The sequence below is a fragment of the Gracilinanus agilis genome, chromosome 3 (genome assembly GCF_016433145.1).
Source record: "Gracilinanus agilis isolate LMUSP501 chromosome 3, AgileGrace, whole genome shotgun sequence".
Lineage (NCBI taxonomy): Eukaryota > Metazoa > Chordata > Mammalia > Didelphimorphia > Didelphidae > Gracilinanus > Gracilinanus agilis.
In genome coordinates this window covers 629,549,247-629,570,742 of record NC_058132.1, presented here as the reverse complement: position 1 = coordinate 629,570,742, position 21,496 = coordinate 629,549,247, and the positions used below count along the sequence as shown (strand labels likewise).

Sequence of the window (21,496 nt, the reverse complement as noted above, 5' to 3'; positions counted from 1 at the left end):
AAGAAAGAAAGAAAGAAAGAAAGAAAGAAAGAAAGAAAGAAAGAAAGAAAGAAAGAAAGAAAGAAAGAAAGAAAGAAAGAAAGAAAGGAAGAAAGAAAGAAAGAAAAATGTTGCTGCGTTATCTTATGAGCTCTATACTAGTGAAAATTGGAAGGAACTTAGGGGATTGAAGTTCAAGGACTTTTCAATACTATAGATATATAAATCACTTAGCAATAGAATCAGAAGAAACAGAGTTCACATTCCCATAGCTGGATCTATATCATAGGGTGATTGGTCTTCCTATCTTTCATACTAGTATCTTGAGTTAATTACATTTCTAGGGGCCACGATCAGCAGATAGTTGAAAGGAAAAAAGATGGCGCATTTCCCCTCATCAAAAGAAGCTCAGTATGGACATTATCCTAAGGGTGGGGAAAGCAACTTGGCAAAAAAGATAGCTGGAGCCTCTTTGATCCTTTAGAGACAGGTTGCATGCGGTTTGAAATCACCTTATCTGATGGGCTGGTGTGACCTTGGATTTGCTATAGGAGTCAATCCAAAGAGTTAGTTCTATCAGACAGACTATTCTCCTCTGTTGCCATTTTGTTATTTTAAACCTCTTGGCTCCAGCTGTACATGAAAAGTACTTAACCCTTATCCTTTCTACCTTCTCAGAGTAGAAAAGCTTATAAAATGGATAGGCAAACCAGGTCCCCATTCATTAATTAACACAGTTCTAATCATTACAAGGCAATCAGTCAATACATTATAGTACTGCTTCAACTTCTTGGATGACCACATTAGCTACTCTGACGTTTTTACCTGCATAAGAATGTTGGGTCCCCTCACTGGAAATGGCTGAGGTTCCTCCGATGGCAGTAATTCCCTCCTTTTTGTTTATGATTTTTCTGAATGTTTTACTGATGTCTTTGCTTTTTAATTCCTGCATTAACTGGAATGGATCATAAAAAAAGTTTTATTCAGAGTGAATCATAAGATTTTTCAGAGAATCAAGAGTAATTTTACTTGATTTTCAAAGTAGGAAAATCACATCAATGTCAACTGAATATGGACTCAAGGAAGGGAATATAAGTATGGAAAACACATTTTGAAAATGTAGTCTAATATGAGAGAGAGAGAGAGAGAGAGAGAGAGAAAGAGAGAATGAGAACAACACAAGACCAAAGACAGATCCCTTGTCATTTAACTATTTCTAAATCACTCTAACTACAGTATCATCCATCCCATATTTCTCTACCTTGTCCACAAGAATAGCAAGAAAGACTTTGTCAATATTTGGCTGAAATCTGAGATTACTACATATATATAATTCCCCTGATTTAGCAGTCTTAGTAAACCTGTCCAAAAAAAAAAAATGAAATGAAATTAGTAGGCATGACCTCTTCTTGAAGAGACCACTCTTGCCCTTAGTAACAACCACTTCCCTTTCTAAATGCTTATGAATCATCCCTAAAATGATACAATTTAAAATTTTGTCAGGAATAAAAATTAAACCCATTTACCCATGGCTTGTTATATTTAAAATGAGCACTGGATCTGAGATCAGAAGATACCAGTTCAAATAAAATCTCAGCCACCTGGCCATCTCTACTAGCTACCAGCCTTAGGCAAGCCATTTGACCTCAGTGAGTCTGTTTTCATCTGAAAAATGAAATTATAAGAATAATTATTCTATTTAATTAAACATTTATTGATTGTCTATGTGCAAGTCACTGTGTTGATCACTATTAATACAAAAGCAAAAAAACAAACAAAACCAGACCCAGTTCTTGCATTCAAGGAGCTTAAATTGAACTTGCAAAATAAAAAAAATTCATCCTGCCTTGCTCCAAACCAGGGGTCAGCAAAGTATGGCTCTCAAGCCATATCTAGCTCTTTTGAGGGCCAGATATGGCTCTTTCTGCAGGAGCCATAAAGTCAATTTTTTTTCAGGTGCTATCACAGGAGCTGCACTGTGAGCACTGTACGGCTCTCACGAAATTACATTTTAGAAAATGTGGCGTTTATGGTTCTCATGGCCAAAAAGGTTGCCGACCCCTGCTCCAATCCATTCTTCACTCAAAAGCCAAAATGATTTTCCTTAAGCTTACATCTGACTATATCACTCTCTTCTCAACAAACTGTAGTGGCTTACCTGTTTATTGGCCTGTTTCACACTGAAAACCCTTGGCAGCCTAGCCCCAAGCTGCTTCACCACTTTAGTATCTATCACTTTCCTTCATCTAAAGTACTGTCAAACTGAATTTCTCTTCCTCATACATGACAGTCAATTTCTCATCTCTGTGCCTAGAATGTACACCTCTTCGCATCTTTCTCCTGGAATTCCTGGTTTCCTTCAACACTCAGTTCGTGTCACCTTCTACAACACCAATTCTTGAAATGTGGTCTGGGAAATCCTAGGAATCCCTGAGACCCTTGAGGTCAGGAACTATTTTACTTTTGTCCTTGTATTACACAGTGCCTGGCATGGAGAGGGAAGGAAGGAAGGAAGGAAGGAAGGAAGGAAGGAAGGAAGGAAGGGAAGGAGTGAGGGAGGAAGGATCTTCACGATCCTAGAAGGTAGTGAAGTGGGTTACTTCAAATAGGGAGAGTCCAGACACTCAGAAGCTCAAATTAGAGGAACCAATATTTATTTATTAATCTATTGATTAATAAACATACCTAACTGACCAGGGCAACTTTCCTCATGAGAGCTGCACCGGACTAAGATTACAATGCAGTTTTTATAGGGCGCAAGATACAAAGCAAACAATGTTCCTCTCTGAGACATATCCTAGAGGAAGCAAGCAAACTTTATCTGCTGGAAGCTATTTTGGTTAGTAGCGCGGGGTCCGGGACTTTCCATCGTATATCTTATCCTGGACTGTGAGGCAATAAAGGGAGTTACTTACTTTCTCATGGATCCTGACTGGGTTGTTTTGGTTCTGAGCTGACTGACCTTCACAGGAGAGCTCATTTCTGATTTCTACTTTCCCCAGGGAAAAACAGGTTTTCTGGTCAATGACTTAGTTTACCTCACTTCAGTAGGTCTTCATTTTACACTTGAGGAAACTGAAGCAAACATGAGTTCAAGTGCTTTACCCAGAGTCACACGACTAGTTTGTGTCCAAGGTCAAACTTGAATTCTGGTCTTTCTGACTCTAGGTCCAACACTGTCCCAATGTACCATCTAACTGCTTAATTAATATTTGATGATCAATAGATGGAGATTCAGATAGCACTTTCAGACTTGACTTGCATCTCATTTAGTCCTTATAACAACCCTAGATAGTAAGCAGTAGTTGCTATTATCTCTGTTTCAGAGATGGGCATACTGAGCCTCAGAAGGTTTTCAGTGATTTCCCCTTGGTCCCGTAGCTAGCAAAGGCTGGATGGGATTTAAATGTACATCTTTTCCTGATTTCCAGGTCCAGAACAGCTTCCAGCAGCCCACAGACCCCCACCCCATCCCCACCCCCTTTCTCGGAGTGTGGGTTGTACGCACAATACTCCTAGATGATATCTCATGGGAAAGTCTACATTCTGCAGTGAGATTTATCCAAAACAAGCATGTTACATCACATGAAACTCTGCTCAAAGCAAACTCCTCAGCACCAGGGAGAAGATCATATTACTTACCGATACAAACTCTTCAAAGTTGATTTTGCCATCTTTGTTGTGGTCAGCCACCGCTAGAATTTTCTCCACAATTTCTCGCACCTTGTAGCCTGGCAGGGGGAGCCTGGCCTCTTTAAAAAGATCCTGAAGCTCATAGTCACTAACATAGCCACTGTTGTCAATATCTGTGTAGGAAAATAGGAGCCGTTCAATCTCAAACATTTACAATCCTTGCTAACACGTTTAGGATTTGGAATCTTTTTTTGCAATCACAGAGCCTGACCATGTTCGTGCCCTAATAAAAGATACAAATATTCTTCAATGATTGAATTATATATTATGTACCCCCAAAATGACCACATATGCTTTTCATAAATTATTTTAATAGTAATTATGTCACATACTTATAGCTACTAAACACACAGGGTGTCCCAAAAGTCTTGCTTATAACTGCACCAAGATTTTTTTGGGATGCCCTGTATTTTAAATACTCAGCCTGAGTGGGAATTGAGAATTGGAAAACTCCAGTTTAGCAAGTGATGCAATTTCAAATAACTGTGGGTTGGCTGAAATGATGACAGGAACTTGGGGAAAGTGACAGGCATTGGGCCAATTCCAATCTTAACCATTCCCTCCAGGAACCAACAATTGTTCTGATGGCCCTGACTCCCAAGAGGAACGGGGTACATACATTAGTCACATTTGCCCAAGGTGCTTTTCCTGCATATTTCTGTTTCATTCTTCAGTGCTTCATCATAGCAGATTTATGGCACTCTTTTAGAAGCTAAATCATGTTTTAATCTCTGAGATTAGGTATCTGAAGAACAGAATCATCTGTCACTAAGAATTTAAAGTTCCTGAAATAGCTACTAGTTCACAGGGAGTAGTAATAGGGTGGAAAAAAAGACTGACAAAATGAGGTGAGTCCCCACCTAGTTCCTGGGTGTGAGAGCTTCCTGGCTCTATTTACAGCCCCAATCAAGGGCCCCTCCTTGAGGTTTCCTAGGGATAGGTTGTCATTTATTGACATAAGAAAGTCTCCACCTGGTATTATGCCTCTGTTTTGTTAGTGGCAGAGTAAGGAGAACAGCTTTGCTACCACATATATATCCAAAAGATACTACAATTATGGGCAACAGGTGTTTTCATTGTAAACTGAATTCATAGTTTTAAAAAAAAGGGGTTGGTAACTTTTCCACAACTAGGCAGCTGGATGGCACAGTAGATAAAGTCTTGGACCTGGAGTCAGAAAGACCCAAGTTCCATAGCCATCCTTCAAGACTTACTGGTCTGTGGGACCCGGAGCAAGTCAATGAACTTGTTTGCCTCAGTTTCCTCAACTGTAAAATGAGGATAATAACACCACTTAAGCTGCAGGGTTGTTATGAGAATGAAATAAGGTAATATTTGGAAAACACTTAGTGCTGTGCCTGGTACACAGTAGGTACTATATAAATGCTTATTTCCTTCCTTTTTTGCAATATACCTATACATGGCAACCTATAACATTATTTATAACTTGTGATGCACCAGACTGAATTGTCCTTTCTGATATTTTTCCTTAAGTATTATAGTACTACTTTATTAATTAAGATTTCACTGAGGCAAGATTATTATTATAACTCCCAATGAAGGGTATAATGGAATTCAGGTTTATTCCAACCAACATTTATTGGGCACCCACTCTGTGCAAGGCAATGTACAACAAGCAGGGGATACAAAGAAGTTTGGTTTAAAACAGAAGTTTGCCTTAGTTTGACATACACAAAAAAGATTTTCTCTTTAAAGTGAGGTAAACTATCAAATTGGCTAATACACACACTGGTAGTATTAGCATTTTCTTAACATCGCACAAGTCATTGTGCTGCCAGGCATTGTTTCTACAATGAAGCATTTATTCAAAATATTGTTAAATAAATATGTCAAGATTACACATACATGACTCAGAGAGATTAGAGTTCAAATACTACAGTGGCAAGAATAATAATTCATTCCTTACATTGAGAGCTCTCTAACACTTTAAGAAACAATAAAATCAACAAATTACTCCTAAAATATTAACAGGGTTTTTCTCTTTAGTGGTATCAAACCAGAACTTGTATTTTTTAATTTTTCTTCTTCATTGTCTACGATGAGCAAATGCTTTTGACTACTGTCTTACGGTAGTCAAAAAGTAAGACTTTTGTCATAAAGTTAAGCCTTCAGGAAATGATATACATTAATTAACACAGCCCAAGGCTCTATAAAAGCAAGTTTTTAACAAGAATATTGTGAATTAACAAGAATATTGTGAAAAACACACCATTTTGAGGCAATGGTTTTATTGCAAAATTTCACACGATACCCCAAAGCAAAGAAATGCTGTAATTAAGATTCTTACAGGACCATTAACATTAACACAAATTATATTCGGAGGTCTGGGGAATAAGAGGGGATGGGCACATGTGTTAAAATGTACACATGGGCAGGTAAGTGACACAATGGATAGAGTGCCAGATCTGAAGTCAAGAAGATTCATCTCCCTGAGTTCAAATCCAGCCTCAGACACTTACTAGATGTGTGACCTGGGCAAGCCACTTAACACTCTTTGCTTCAGTTTCCCCTAGGAAATGAACTGGACAAGGAAAGAGAAAACTACTCCAGTATATTTCCCAAGAAAACCTGAAAGCATATATATACATATATATGCGTGTGTGTGTATACATAAATTATTTTAAACAATGTATTAATTAAATTAACATATGTATAGGTACATATAAATTATTTTTGTTTAAATGTATTAAAGGTATATATTATGTGTATACAAAAATTATTTTTTTATAGCACATAAGCAAAGAACAAATATTTCCAGGAAACCTCAGGTTTTAGATAGCTTGAATTCCTTCCCTGGCTCCTCATCCTCTTCCCATATCACATACATTTGTGTATGTGGGGGTGTATATTCTTCAAGGCATCATGTTCAGCTCTCTTATTCTTCTTTCTACATTATATTTTGGAGATATCCACTCCCATGACTTCAACTATCTCCTCTGTGTAGATGATACCCAAACCTGTATCTCTAGACCCTCCTTCTCAAAATACTTACAGAAAATCTCCATTTGGATGTCCCTTGTCACTTCAAACTCACTATGTCCTGAACCAAACTCATCATCTTCACTCATAAACTATATCTTCTCCCTGAATTCTTTAAGACTCTAATGACGCGTATTTTCCTGAGTCACTTGGGTTGAAAACTTCTAAGTCATCTTCAGTGCTGCCCTCTCTCTTCCATCTAATATCCTATCAATTACTTGGGCACATAGGCTCTATCATTTGCATCCATCCTTTCTTTTCAGTTCCCATTGCCACCAGCCTTACTCAAGCCCTTCTTAACCCTGGTGGCTGGACTACTGTAACAGCCTCCTAACTGTCCAGTCTATCCTGCACACTTAGGCCAGTTTAATCTTCTTACAATGGAATTCTGATCATAACTCATTTCTCTTGTTAAAAAAAAAAAACCTCACTGTTCAGAGAATAAAGTCTGATCAAACTTGCAGTCTGGCATTCAAGGCTCTGCACATCTATCTTTGCACTTTTATAACAAATAATTTCCTTTTATATACTCTTTGCTAGAACATAATCACTGTAATCCCTTTCTCAGTTTTCCCAAAACCAAAATCTCCTGAATTTTCTCACCTTGGGCCTTTAATTCTATTATTTCCTATGTCCTTTCACTGCATTTCTCTCTTAAAATTCTTTACACTTTTCAAAGCAATGTCCAAATTCTATGTGAGAATCAGCTGAAGAAACTGGAGATATTTAGTCTGGGGAAGAGAAGGGTAGACATAATAGCTTTCTCTCAGGATTTGGATGACTGGCATGTGGAAGGGGGATTAGATTAGTTCTTCAATGGCAGTACTGAGGGCAGTGGGTTGTGTAGGGATGGATTTATGTTTGACTTTCTTTTATGGCCTAGTGACTTCCGTCTACACTTAAGCTATAAGTTATTCTACATTTTAAAAAAAAAGGAAGGAGACTGGTGAAATGTCTCTCTGCAGATTATCAAGGAAAGCTACTTAAGAAGGAAAATGGGTTTCAATATCAAAGCACAGAAGGAAAAGAATATGAAATGGCAGAAAGGGAATTCTGACCCCTGTGATAAGATTGGAGGGGGGAAGGACCCCTGAGCACTCTGAGCTGAGCAAAAAGATGAGGCTCTTTCCAACGGGCAGAAAGTTAAACTCTCTAAGAAAAATCAGAGCCAGCCAACATTTATTAAGTGCCTAATATATGCCAAACAGGATGCTGAGCGCTGGGGATACAAAGAAAGACAAAAAATTGTCCTAGCCTTCAAGGAGCTCACAGTCTAATAGGGGATACAACATACAAACAACTACGCACAAATGAGATAAAGAGATATAGAAATAAGTTGGAGATAATCAAAGGAGGGAAAACACTAGCAATAAGGAGTATGAAGAAGGCTTCTGGTAGCAGATGAGGTTTTGGCTGAAACTTGAAGGAAGCCCAGAAAGCTAGGATGATGAGAGAGACAGAGAGAGATGAAAAGGGAGTAAATACCCAGCATAGGGGATAGCCAGTGAAAATTCTTAGAGTCTAGAAATGGTGTACTGTGAACAAAGAACAGCAAAGAGGTCAGTGTCATAGATCACAGAATATTTGAAGGGGGAGGGAGATAGGAGTAGATGTAAGGTGTAAGAGCAATGAAAATATAGGGAGGGTCAGGTTACTATAAGCTTTATAAGTCAGAGGACTTTATATTTGATCCTGAAGGCAAAAAAGTGCCCCTAGAATTTCTCGAGTGGGAGTGTGGTGTGACACAGTCTGACTTAGGCTTTAGAAAGACCATTTTGACAGCTGAGTGGATAATGGGCTGGAGTAGAGAGATATTTTAGTTAGGGAGACCAACCAAAAACTATTTGCGTTCTAAGGAATGATTGTATAAATTCAAGGTTGCTATCAAGTAAGAGAACATCAACCAGTAAAGAATAAAGGAAGAGGAGATGATATGATTGGTGGTGGTACCATACTACAGTTCTGGAAAGATCTATGTATGATGATAAGGGATGGAGGAGACATGTGCCTGGCTATTTTGCTCTCAACAAGAATGATATCTGAACTAGAAAGAATAAAATAAAAATGCCCAAATGTAAGTTGATACTCAAGTTAAGTAGAGAAAGAGTATGAGGACCCTTAGCTACCCTCCTGAATTGTCACCAGGTCGACACAAACAACATCTTTGGGTACTGAAAGAAGGGGTCACTGTGATCGATCGTTGTATCACAGTCACTGATCTGTGAAAGTTCCCAACCACAGGAAGACCCACAGAGCCTACGTAGCGTAGGCATCTTGTCCTCTCCTTGGCTACTGTCCCCTTCTCTCAATCAGAAAGAAAGTTCTTGTACAGTTGTTTCAGACTCTTTGTTTCCCCCTTTGGGATTTTCTTGGTATAGATACTAGAGTCGTTTTCCATTCCTTCTTTGGCTCATTTTACAGATGAGGAAAATGAGACCAACAAGGTTAAGTGACTTCCCCAGAGTCATCAGGAAAGTAAGTGTCTGAAGCCAGATTTGAACTCAGGAGGAAGAGTCTTTCTGACTCCAGGCCAGGGCACTCTGTCCATCACCTAGCACCACCTAGCTACTCCTAGAGACTTTCTACTTTGGACCTATAGAGAGACAAAGTCCCTTTCCACTGCCTTCCCCTTCTCCCTGGCCAGGGAGATAATCCACTAGGTCCAGGTACTGCATTCTGGCATTGAAATGTCCTGATAAGTGAGTAAAAACTCACCTGGCTCACTACATTCAGATGGCTCCAGACCATGCAACCTCAATCAGGAAAGCAGGGTACTCAGGAACCCAGTGCAAGTACTTTGCCACCCTCTGCTACTACTCACATTCCCCAGAAGAGATCGACACAGCCTTTATATAAACAAATACATTGAATTTGCAGGTGACAAAGAGCTAGAAGGCATAGTCAACACACTGGATTACAAATCAGGATTTTTTAAAAGTCATGCTACAACACTGGGCTATGATGAAATCTGGCAGGGATAAATGCAAATTCTTACAAATTCTTACATTTACATTTGAAAGATCAAATTCCCAAGGAAGGGAAGATGCTGGATTGGAGGGTGGGGGGACAAACTCAGAGTCAACAAGCTGATATTGTGGCTCAAAAAGCCAAGGCAATCTTAGCCTGCATCAATCAGAAGAAGAGTAGTGCTTGGCATTCCCAGGATCACTGGGAGGTGCTACCCCACTCTGCCCTGGTCAGATCACAACTAATTGAGTTTGGCTCTCTGAGGACGATCAGGTCATCAAGAATCCAATAAGTGCTTTCTATGTGCCCAGCACTGAGATAAGTGCCAGAAATACAAATATGAGCAAAAATATAGTGCCCGACCCCAATGAGCTTACACACTGATGAGATATGAAGAAGAAGAAGAAAAAGAAGGGAAAAGAGGTGAGGGTGCATTATAAAGAAATACCTGGGAGAGTCAGGAGCGAATGAACAAGAATGAAGATGAAGTTGGTTTGAAGCTGCACCTTAAATGATGTCCTTCCTTCCTTCCTTCCTTCCTTCCCTTTTCCCTTTTAAAACCCTTACCTTTGGTCTTGGAATAAATACTAAGTATTAGTTCTATGGCAGAAGAGTGATAAGGGCTAGGCAACTGAGGTTAAGTGACTTCCCCCAGGGTCATACAGCTAGGAAATGTCTGAGGCCATATTTGAGCCCAAGACCTCCTGTCTCCATGCCTGCTGCCCTATGAAATTCTTTTCTGCTAGAGGTCTGCAGGCAAACATGATGCATATTGTATAGTGGATTACTGTTTAGGTCCTGGGTAGCCTAGGTGACCTCAGTGATACTTTCCATTCCTGAAATCTTATGCTTCTTATTTTGATATCCTCGTCAAACTAATGTTTCCTATTGTGAACCTCCTCCAGAACAGAGTACTTAGATATAGTCTCCTCCTGATGAAGTAATGATGGAGACTTCAGATACCCAGATACCTACTACAGCTCTCTTTCCCTCAAGTGCCAAACAATACAGAAAGTCAGAGTTGGGTTTAAAAAAAATCAATGTGAACATATATAAAGACGCCCAGAATAAATATTAGCAACTCAAATACAAAATAAACATTAGGTACCTAAATAAGTGGTAGTTAGGGATCATTCAATGTAGGGGGACAGGGAATTTGTAAGAGCTTCTTAAAGACTTCTTATAAGAAAAGAAGTTATTAAACTGAGGTCTATAGAACTTCCCCCAAAAGATCCATCGATATGTCCATGGTTTCGGTTGGAGAAAAAAATTTTCAGCTTCATTTTCACTACCCTCTAAATGAAGTTTAGCATTTCTTTCCATTATAAACATAACACACACACACACGTGTCCATGTCACAAGGACAGAATGGGACAGCAGTTTGTCTGAGAAGGAGCAGAAGGGTTAGTGACCTGAGTACAAGTCAGCAAAGTGGTGGGGCAGAGAAGAATTGAAATGTGATTTTGGATTCTTTTAAGAGAAACACAGCTTCCAGAAAAGGGGAAGTAACCCCGCTGTCCTCAGCAGTAACATGGTAGGTTCATTTTGGGGTGCTACAGTTTAAGCAGGACATGGGACAAGCTAGACAGGGTCCAGAGGAGGGCAACAAGGATGTCAAAGAACCTTTAGTCCAAGTCTAAAACAGGAGGAAACTGAAGCTACCAGGGACGGTTAGCCTGGAGAAGTAACAACCCAGGGGCAATATGACATCTCTTTTCAAGTGTGGGAAGAGTGTCATATGGAAGATAAATTAGACTTGTTCTCTTTCCAGTGAGAAAAACTACGGGCAGTGGATTGGAAAATGCAAAGAGGTGAAATTGGGCTGGATGTCATGGAAAACTGGGTAGCAATTTGATCTGCCCAAGAGTAGGATGGGCTCTAACAGGAGGTGGTGAGATTCCCCTCATTGCAAGTCTTCAATCAAGGGGCTAAATAATTACTTGTTGGGTACTGTAGATTGCAGTGAGGATTCCTAGGGACAGACTGAATAACCAGAGGCAGACAAGTAGCCCAGTTGATAGAGTCTATACTTAGAGTAAAGAAGACCTGAGTTCAAATCTTATCTCAAACATTAGATGTGTGGCACTAGGTAAATCATTTAGCCTCTCTTAGCCCTCAGTTTCCTTATGTGTAAAATGGGAATAATAATAGCACCCATCTCACAGGTTGCTGATACAATGAAGTGGGCTAATATCTGTAAGGACACTTCGCAAACTATAAATCACTATATGAATGTTTGCTATGATTTTTAGCAGCCCAACGAGGCCCCCTTCTAACTAAAGTTCTCTTATTATTTTAGGATGCTAATTATATTTAAATCTGCAGCCAGAGTTATTTGTTTATAGGAAAGCTAGGTGACATAGTGGATAGAGCGCCTTGCCTGAAGTTGGGAAGAACTGGGTTAAAATCTAGCCTGAGACACTTCCTAGTTGTGTGACCTCAGGCAAGCCATTTAACTCCTTTTGCCTATTTAAATATGTCTTGGTTTTTATTTAACAGAATAAGTCCCTTTCAGTAATGGGCTGTCTCAATTCATCTGTTTTATATAAGTGTGTTATAATGTCCACATAAACATATGCCCTATGTTTGTGCCTTTTTAATTTTAATTTTAATTTTTTTTATGTTTATTTTTATTTTTATTGAGTTTGTCTCAATAAACAAAATATAGAGAAAAAATATATACATATATAAGCATATAACATATATACAAATTATATATAAAACAGATGAATTAATATATAAAATACAATTGATACACAACATGGGGTAACTAGGTGGAGCAGTAGATAGCACACTGGACCTGGAGTCAAGAAGATCTGAGTTCAAATCCAGTCTCAAATACTTTCTGGCTGTGTGACCCTGAGCAAATCACTCAACCCAATTTGCCTCAGTTTCATCACCAATTAAATGAGCAAGAGAAGGAAATGACAAACTATTTAAGTAACTTTGCCAAAGAAAACCCCTAATGAGGTCACAAAAAGTTGGACACAACTGAAATTGACTGAACAACATTGATTTACACATACATACATATATGTGTATATGTGCATAGATATAAATATATCCCAATTGTCTAACCCAGTCCCTTATCTGTTATAGGTACTCAATAAATATTTGCTAAATTAACTTAAATAATTTCTAAATAATTTGCTAAATTACCTTTTCAACCTCAGAACTGAGGTTAGATATAATTAGATATAATTTTATATTGCATCTAAATTAGTTTAGAATTGTTTATTGAGCTTATGAGATTTCTAGGATCCCAACTAAACAATAATATCTTCTCTTTTCAGTCATCTGCCTCTGTTACTTTCATAATCCAATTTTCCACTGTTGTTGGAAATTAACTTTAAAGGATGGGTTGGGGGAAGAGTTTATGTGTAGGATCCCTTTGCATGACCACCTCATCCCAAAGCTCAGCCTTTATTTCCCTACACTTTCAGTATGAGCACAGGGAGGCACACATACACATTCTCCTTCTCTAACACTCTGCAAATGTTTTGTGAGCAGATTGCAGCTTTCCATCTGAAAATGAATAAAGAGCTATCCAGAGTGAAATAACAAATCCCAAATACTGCCCGCCTGTAAATCCTGAATATCAAGATGAATATAGACAATAATCTTGAAAAATAACACTTTGTAGAGCCAGTAAGAGGTGGTGCCACTAACAGCAATTCAGAGATCAGAGTTCAGTTTATGCACAAGGAAGTGACTCTATATTTCTCTGCAGGTGAGGACACCCTGTTAAGTGTATTCAGTTACACTGTCACTCATTAACCTGGATTATTCTCTGCAAAGAAACGATTAAAGGCTGTCAAGTTCAGTTCACTGAGAAATTCATGCCAGTCTTTATTTATCTCCAAAGGAAAAGAAAGAATCCAGTAAAAGCTATTACAAGAATAAAAGGAATACTATTTCCCCAAAAAGTGGGGAGAGGGGAAGAGAGGTGGGAAATGAGAAGGAGACAATGAAAGAAGGAAATACTATCTTTTTTTCAGGTATTTTAATGTTAAACAGGATACTTAAAAAAAAAAAAAACTTTCATTTCTCCAAAACATACCTATTTTATTGAATGCTTCTTGAAGTTCTTCCAATTCTTCCCGAGAAATGGTAGTTGTATTATTTTCCATCTTTGAACAACAGAAGTTTTTGCTTTCTATGCTTTAGATCTAGAATAAGTAAAGTTATTAAAAGAAAATTAGGCTCTTTGGAAATATTTATCTAAATCTTTTAAGCTCAGGGAAAGGTACATTCTTTAAGAAAATACAAAGGATTGCCCTAAGAAGCAATACATATAAATTAGTTCTTTAGTATGTTACATCATCCCAGTAAGATCCACTAAAATAATAACTAATAATTCATAATATTTCTCCTACTTTGTGCTTTTATATAGCAATAACATTTCTCAATAGCTTGCATAGTTTTGATTTTGAAGTTTTGATTTTTTTCTAGTAAACATGCATTTTAAAATATATTTTATATTTTTCCAATTACATGTAAAAATGATTTTTAACATGTGTTTTAAAATTTTTTGATTTCCAAATTCTTTCCCTTTCTCCCCTCCTCCCCCAATTGAGAAGACAAGCAATTTGATATACACGTGCTGTCATGTAAAACATACTTACAAATTGGTCATATTGTGAAAGAAAACACAGACAAAAAAAAGAAGAAAAACATTTTTTTAATTATGCTAAAATCTGCATTCGGATTTCAACGGTTCTTTCTCTAAAGGTGGAGAGCATTTTTCCTACGTCCTTCAGAATTCTCTTAAACCACTGTATTGCTGAGAATAGCTAGAGTCATTCGCAGTTGCTCTTTAGACAATATTTCTATTATTATGCACAATGTTCTACTGATTCTATTCACTTCACTTTGCATCAGTTTATATAATTTTCCAGGTTCTTCTGAAACCATCCTGCTTATCATTTCTCATAACATCACAATCATATGCTACAACTGATGGACATCCCCTCAATTTCTAATTCTTTACCACTACAAAAAGAGCTACTATAACTATTTTTGTATATACAGGTCCTTTTCCTTTTCCTTTAAAAAAAAAAAAAAACCTCAGCCACTTCCCAGCTGTGTGACCCTGGGCAAGTCACTTGACCCCCATTGCCCACCCTTACCAATCTTCCACCTATGAGACAATATACCGAAGTACAAGGGTTTAAAAAAAAAAAAACCTTTGCAACACAGATCTAATAATGTTATTGCTGAATCAAAGGGTATGCACAGTTTTATAGCCCTTTGGGTATAGTTCCAAATTGTTTTACAGAATGGTTGGATAAGTTCACAACTACCAATGGGGCATTAGAATCCCAATTTTCCCATATCCCTTCCAACATTTGCCATTTTCTTTTTCTGTCATATTATACCAATCTGATAGGTATGAGGATTGTTTGTCTTTCTCTAATAGATATCACTTAGAGCATTTTTTCATATGACTGTAGAAAGCTTTGATTTCTTCATCTGAAAACTGGCTGTTCATATCCTTTGACCATTTATCAATTGGGGTATGACTTGTAGTCTTATAAATTTGACCCAGTTCTCATAAATTCTTCCCCTAGTCATAGATCTGACAAGTTAACTAATACATGCTCCCCTAATTTGCTTATAGTATCATTTTTTATGTCCGAATCATTGTGCCCATTTTGACCTTATCTTGGTATATAAATACGCATTTTTAAATTTCAGGAAATTAAAGTGTAGCATTTATAAATATAATAGATGATAAGGTCAGAAAGTAAATTTAAAATATTTTTATTAAGATTTAAAATGAGATAAATAAATTAATTCATTTTTAAAAGAAATTTAAAATGAGAATTTCCAAACATTAGGAAGCCAACAGATGTGAGCTTATATCACTTCATAGCACACTAGATTCTGTATTGTTTTCATACTGATATTTTCAAAACATTGTCACATTCTAATGATCTCCAGTAATTTTTTAGTTCATTAATGATCTCCATTATTTTTCTCCAATTATCTCTGATTCAATACTTCTCTTGTCTTTCCTGTAATTTTCCAGTATAATCCATCTGATTCAATGACAACAACCAGGATGATAATAAAGAAAAGATGTTTTGAGTAGGTAGAAGCAATGCCAATGTAGTTTTTAAATTATATGAGAATCATAAACTGCCCAGACATTATAGGGACCTTTGTCTCTTGTAGTTTCATAGTCACTTGCATGCTGTCTTCCCCACCAGACTGTGAGGTCCTTGAGAGCAAAAGACCATTTTTTACTTTATTCCTATCCCTCATGTTTAGCAAATGCCTGACACATAAGTAGATGTTTAATAAATGCCTGCAAAAAAAACCCACAGGCAAGTTATTATTCATATAACCTTTCCCAGCACTTAACACAGTGCCTGGCACACAGTAGGTGCTTAGTAAATGTTTACTGATTTGTTTCTCCTATTACACGCCTCAAGAAAAAGAGGAAAACTGAAATTAAGTGAAAAGACTTCTTGAGAGAAATCCAACTCTTGCCCCTAATTCTTCAGTGAAGCGTATCGCAGTTCCAATTTATTAGTCAATGAAATTTAGAAAGGAACATCTTGTAAAACTTAAGAGGCCATTGATTTTCCTCTCAATACATCCTGGAGCATGTTTCTAATTAATTGCACATAAATTTCTCTCAGTTCTGAAATAATGTCATCCATTGGTTATATGTATTTTTTTATTTAAAATTATTTTCCAATTATATGTAGCAACAATTCTTAGCAACTGTTATCTGACATTTTGTGATCCAGATTCTCTCTCCCCCTCCCCCAAGAAGGTAAATAATCTGATATAGATTATACCAGTGCTGTCATACAATACATATTTCCATATTCCTCATGCTGTGAAAGAAGACATATTGCATTTACAAGAAAAAATTCATGATGGAAATAAAGTGAAAAATAGTATATTTTGATCTACATTCAGACTCCATTGATTCTTTTTTTGGCTATGGATATCATTTTTCATCATAAATCCCTTGGAATTATCTTGAAACCTTCCTTTGCTGATAATAATTTAGTCCCTCACAGTTGATTATCAAACAACATTTCTGTTATTGTTCACAGTCTTCTCCTGGTTCTGCTCACTTTACTTTGCATCAGTTCATATACGCCTTTCCAGGTTTTTCTGAGTTGCATCTATTGATTGCTTAAGTAATACTTTAATTCAAATACTATCTCAGAAATTCTAAGTGTTTCAGATCACCAGAATGGAAAGGGATGTGGGAGAGGAACTGAGGAATGGAGAAGTAAATGGAGCTTTCTTTGTTTCACAAATAAATTATTTTGTTTTAGTGGGGGTGGGGGGGGTGCTGCTCTCCTTTGTATAGAATCATCATTACATTTAGTAGATTTTTCCATTTTTGAAACTAGTGTAGTGATGTTACTCCTGCACTGTAAATAGTTAGCACCAACCTTTTGGACTTTTCCTGGGTCTTGAAAATGCTAATTCTGTTCCTGCTGGCTTTGAAACTCTGTGGCTTTGGCCTTCCTGAATATACTGACTACCTTCAAAATAGTTCTGATTGCTTGGAATTTCTTCACAAGTTTTAAAAATAACTTCAACTTTAGCGTGTACACACCACAGAAAGGCTATAAATGAACTGCCCTTCTCTCGTCCTTGCATTTTAAATCAACCTGGGACCTTTATTCTTCACTCATCGCTATATGCCAGATTTAAATGGATGCCATTTGTTATTGCCTAAAATAGCTTTAGCTTGCCCGTAATCTTGGAAAAACAGCAGACAAGCTGATTAAGTAAGTGATTCACAGAGGAAATGCCATGCTTCTTATTGAGAGACCCTTTTCTATGCTCAGAGCAGTTAACATATTGAAAGCATGGCCTCTTTGGGGGAAAAAATACATTTAGGAACTTTGAAAACACCCAAATCTCTCTGACTCGGTAGATGGGATCTTATGAGGCATACTGATGAATTGCATCCATGTGAGATCCTTCTTGTCACTACATATATTCAGCAATGGCTGTAATTTTGGTTATTTTGTTTATATCATAACCCTATATTCAAACATATCCTCATAATTAATCCAGAGCACTGAAGTGAATAGAATGGGCAGCTGGAGTAAATGGAGCCCACTTTGGTCCATGGATATAATTTATTATAATGTCAATAATATTTTGTCATTGAAATTAGATATTATTTAAACAATGTAGTAAATATTTTCAACAATATTATTAATGTCAGTCAAAATTTTTCATAAAAATCTCTATAGACACTGTAACAATGCAAAATATCTGGAAAACCATGGAATGATTTGTGGCATTCCTCGCTGGCCCTGTGGTTAAGTTGCAGAGTAGATTCTGGCAAATCATACTGGTAATTGTTTAAGAATCAGTTCCAAGACAGATGAGTGGTAAGAGCTGGGCCACTGGGGCTAAGGGACTTCCCCAGGGTCATCCAGCTAGGATGTATCTAAGGTCAAATGTGAACCCAGGACCTCCTCTCTCCAAGCATAGCTCTCTTTCCACTGTGCCACCTCTCTGACCCAATACTAATAATTTTTCAAATAACTCAATATACCTATGTAGAGATTACCACACTTCTCTGAGTTTTTATAAAATATAATAAAATGAGAGCAATCGAAACAGTGAATATATACAGTTAATTACTATTGCTTTGTACATACCTTAAAATGTTTTCTAGGCAGGTATGTGTGGAAAAGCAGCCAAGTAGAAGATCAGCTGTAACGGTAACTGGGTGTACCCTAAGTTTAAAATGCCTGCTCTCCTAATTTATCCTCAGCACAAGTACTATAATCTATGATTTGATTGTCAGATGCATTTAAAAGAGGGATAAAAATGGTCCTCTTAAAGAACTACAATACCGTCTACATGAATTTCATGGAGAGAAGACAAACGTGTAATAAAGTGATATGTCAAGTTTCAGGAAGAAAGGGAGAGCCCTATTGATGCTCCACAAAGCAGATGCAAACTATGCAAACTATGAACTCTGAATTTGACTAGGCTGACATTCAAAATCTCCCCCTGGACCACTAGTGGCAGAGCCCATGATGGGCTCGGATCAAATGGGAAAGTGAGCAGAAAAGCACCATAGGCACTGTTTGTGCACTGGCATAATTCATTTCCCTACCAAAAGAAAATGGTTTCTTAAAAATAAACTGGTTGATTTCTATTCAAAACATATCCCACTTAGAGGAATTAATTAAAGATTTATTGGATACCTATAAAGTAAAAGGCTCTCTGCTAGTTTTTGAGGCAGTTTGGGATGTAGTAGAATTAGTCAGTCAGTCAGTTAAGTATTTTTATGAGCCAGCTGTAAACCATGCACTGTGCTAAGCAGTGGAAACAAAGAAATGTTTTGAAATAAAATAAAATAAAAAACAGGCTCTGCCCTCAAGGAGCCGACAGTCTAATGAAGGAGACAAACAAGTATATTCACAAGTTATGTACAGGATAAATTGGAGATAATCAGCAGTAGGAAGGCATTAAAATTAAGGAAGATTGGGAAAGGCTTCCTGTAGAAGGTGGGATGTTTGCTACTATAAAAATACCCAGCACCTAAATAGCTGTGTCCCCAAGAAAAAGAACCCATGAGTCAAGTGAAATATGAGGAACATCAAGACAACCTACTGCAAAGACCTGAAGATCCAAAGTAGAAAGAACTGTGGTCCAGTGGTCACATCATGGACTAACCACACCTCCCCAGCCATTCTGATTACCTGAGTTAATATCACTTTTTGCACACATGGATTTTTTTCCTCTAATTTCTGTCAAGTTTGACTTTGATGTCCTGTTCACCTCCCATCACTGATTTTGTTATATCAAATGTTTTTATTTTGGTTTAACACTAAAAGGACCAAGCAACTCAACTGATACAAACTTTTATTAGAATTTTACTTTGCAGTAAAAATTTTCATCCCATTATCTCTATTTTCTATGCCTTTAGGGATTAAAAAAATTCACTGAATTAATTGATGTGGCTTGGATCTTTGAGGTTTTTTTTTTTTAATTCTTACCATAACAGCAATATTGTGGAATGATCAAATGTGATAGACCTAGCTATTATCAGCATTATAATGATCCAGGACAATTCTGAGGGACTTATGAAAAAGAATGCTAACCACCTCCAGAGAATGAACGGTTCGAGTCAGAATGCAGATGAAAATATATAATTTTCCATTTGTTTATTTGAGTTTATGTTTTGGGGGTTTGGTTTTATAAGATGATTCACTTACAAAAATGAACCATATGAAAATATGTTTTGGATGAAAATACATGTATAACTCAGATCCGATCACCTGCCAGCACTGGGAGGGGAGAGAGAAGAAGGGAAGGAGACAATATGAACCATATAACTACAGAAAACTTATATGGAAATTTATTACATGCAATTGGTAAAAAGAAATAAATGAATAAGATTTTAAAAACTTCTTACCTTCTATCTTGGAATTGATACTAAATATGGGTTCTAAGGCAGAAGAATAGTAAAGGCTAGGCAACTGGTGTTAAATGACCTTCCCAGGGTCACATAGGTAAGAAATGTCTGAGGTCAATTTGAACACAGAACCTCCTGCCTCAGGCTTGATTTTCTAGCCACTGATGTATCAACCTATTGCCCTAACTTTAAGATATTCTTCAATTTTCATCCTTTTAGCACTGAGCTCCAATTTAACAAATAAGAGTCTCTTCTCTTCTCAATAATTCTGATCCTCAAAACAGATTTCCTAATATAGCAAAACAAACATCTAAAGGCTTCATCAGGCCTTCACTATAAATGAATCTGCCAGTCTAGATAAAATAAGACCTGGTCATTCTGTCTACACCTCAAATTTCTAACTTCCTTGACTTTTTTAAAGCATTACCCAAAACATCATTGTAGAGTTGTAGGATAGGTAAGCTACAATCAGTATTCTTTTTTTTAAACAGACTTAGAGAGGTGTGACTCCAACATGAATCTACATTTGGCATATGGCTGAACGGGTCACAAAACCTTTTTTCTTCACATTAAAGTGGAAAGGTACTATGTGCCAGGCAATGTGCAAATAACAACTCACTACATCTAACATTAAAGTTCTAAACTCATGTTAAATATTGTGTTATGAAATGTGGAGAAGAATTTTTACCCCAGGTAAAAATTATAAAGTAGACAAAATTTGATGCTGTCATCTATCTCCTGATGACCTGTCCCTTTCTGTATTCCTCTGTACAGTCCTGCAGGATCCCCATGGCTTCATCCATTTCCCAAGCCACCAAAATGGCACCCCTCTTAGACTTAATTGTCTTTCCCTTGAAGTACTCCATGTTCCAAAATTATCCTTCTCAGCCAAGGTCAATAGACAATCAATCAGCAAACAATTATTTAGTACCTACTGCATGCTAGGAATACCAATGCAAAACTGAAACAACCCCATAGCTAACAAGTAAGGCAAGAATTATTTGTGCTAAAATACAAAGGACTGATCATCCAGTTGTCTTCCCAAGAGTATTTGTATATTGAAATGGACAAACTGAAATAATGATACCCAAAGAATGAACCCCTTAATAAAGGAATTTAAGGTAGCCAAAGAAGTTGGTGAGAACTATATTTTTGGGCAGAGAAGCTTTATTGGTGCTCCTCAAAATTCACAACAAAAGTCTGACTTGGTATCTTACAGGTAAAATCAGCCACATACAGTAAACCCATCTCTAACTAGCCCCAGCAGTGCTAAAGACCCACACTGATGACTAATGCCACAATGAGAAGCACTAAAGGTATATACCTCACTGACTAGGATAATACTTATATCCTTCTTCTCAAATCCAGTACTAGCACATACATCAGTTTATGAAATAGGTTTATCTTGAACGGGGGGGGGGGGGGTGCATCTAGGT

At 37.2% G+C, this 21,496-nt stretch overlaps 1 protein-coding gene across 1 annotated transcript in view; it reads right to left on the bottom strand.

The window, feature by feature from the left end:
• The window catches only part of PLS1 (plastin 1), a 149,112-nt gene that overhangs the window by 45,400 nt on the left and 82,216 nt on the right, over positions 1-21,496 (bottom strand). Inside the window, exons 2-4 of the mRNA XM_044669456.1 lie at positions 13,701-13,809; positions 3,622-3,785; positions 758-934 (exon numbers count right to left, since the gene is read on the bottom strand). Coding sequence (XP_044525391.1) covers positions 758-934; positions 3,622-3,785; positions 13,701-13,770 — 411 coding nt within the window. The 5' untranslated portion in view covers positions 13,771-13,809. The remainder of the gene's footprint in view (positions 1-757; positions 935-3,621; positions 3,786-13,700; positions 13,810-21,496) is intronic.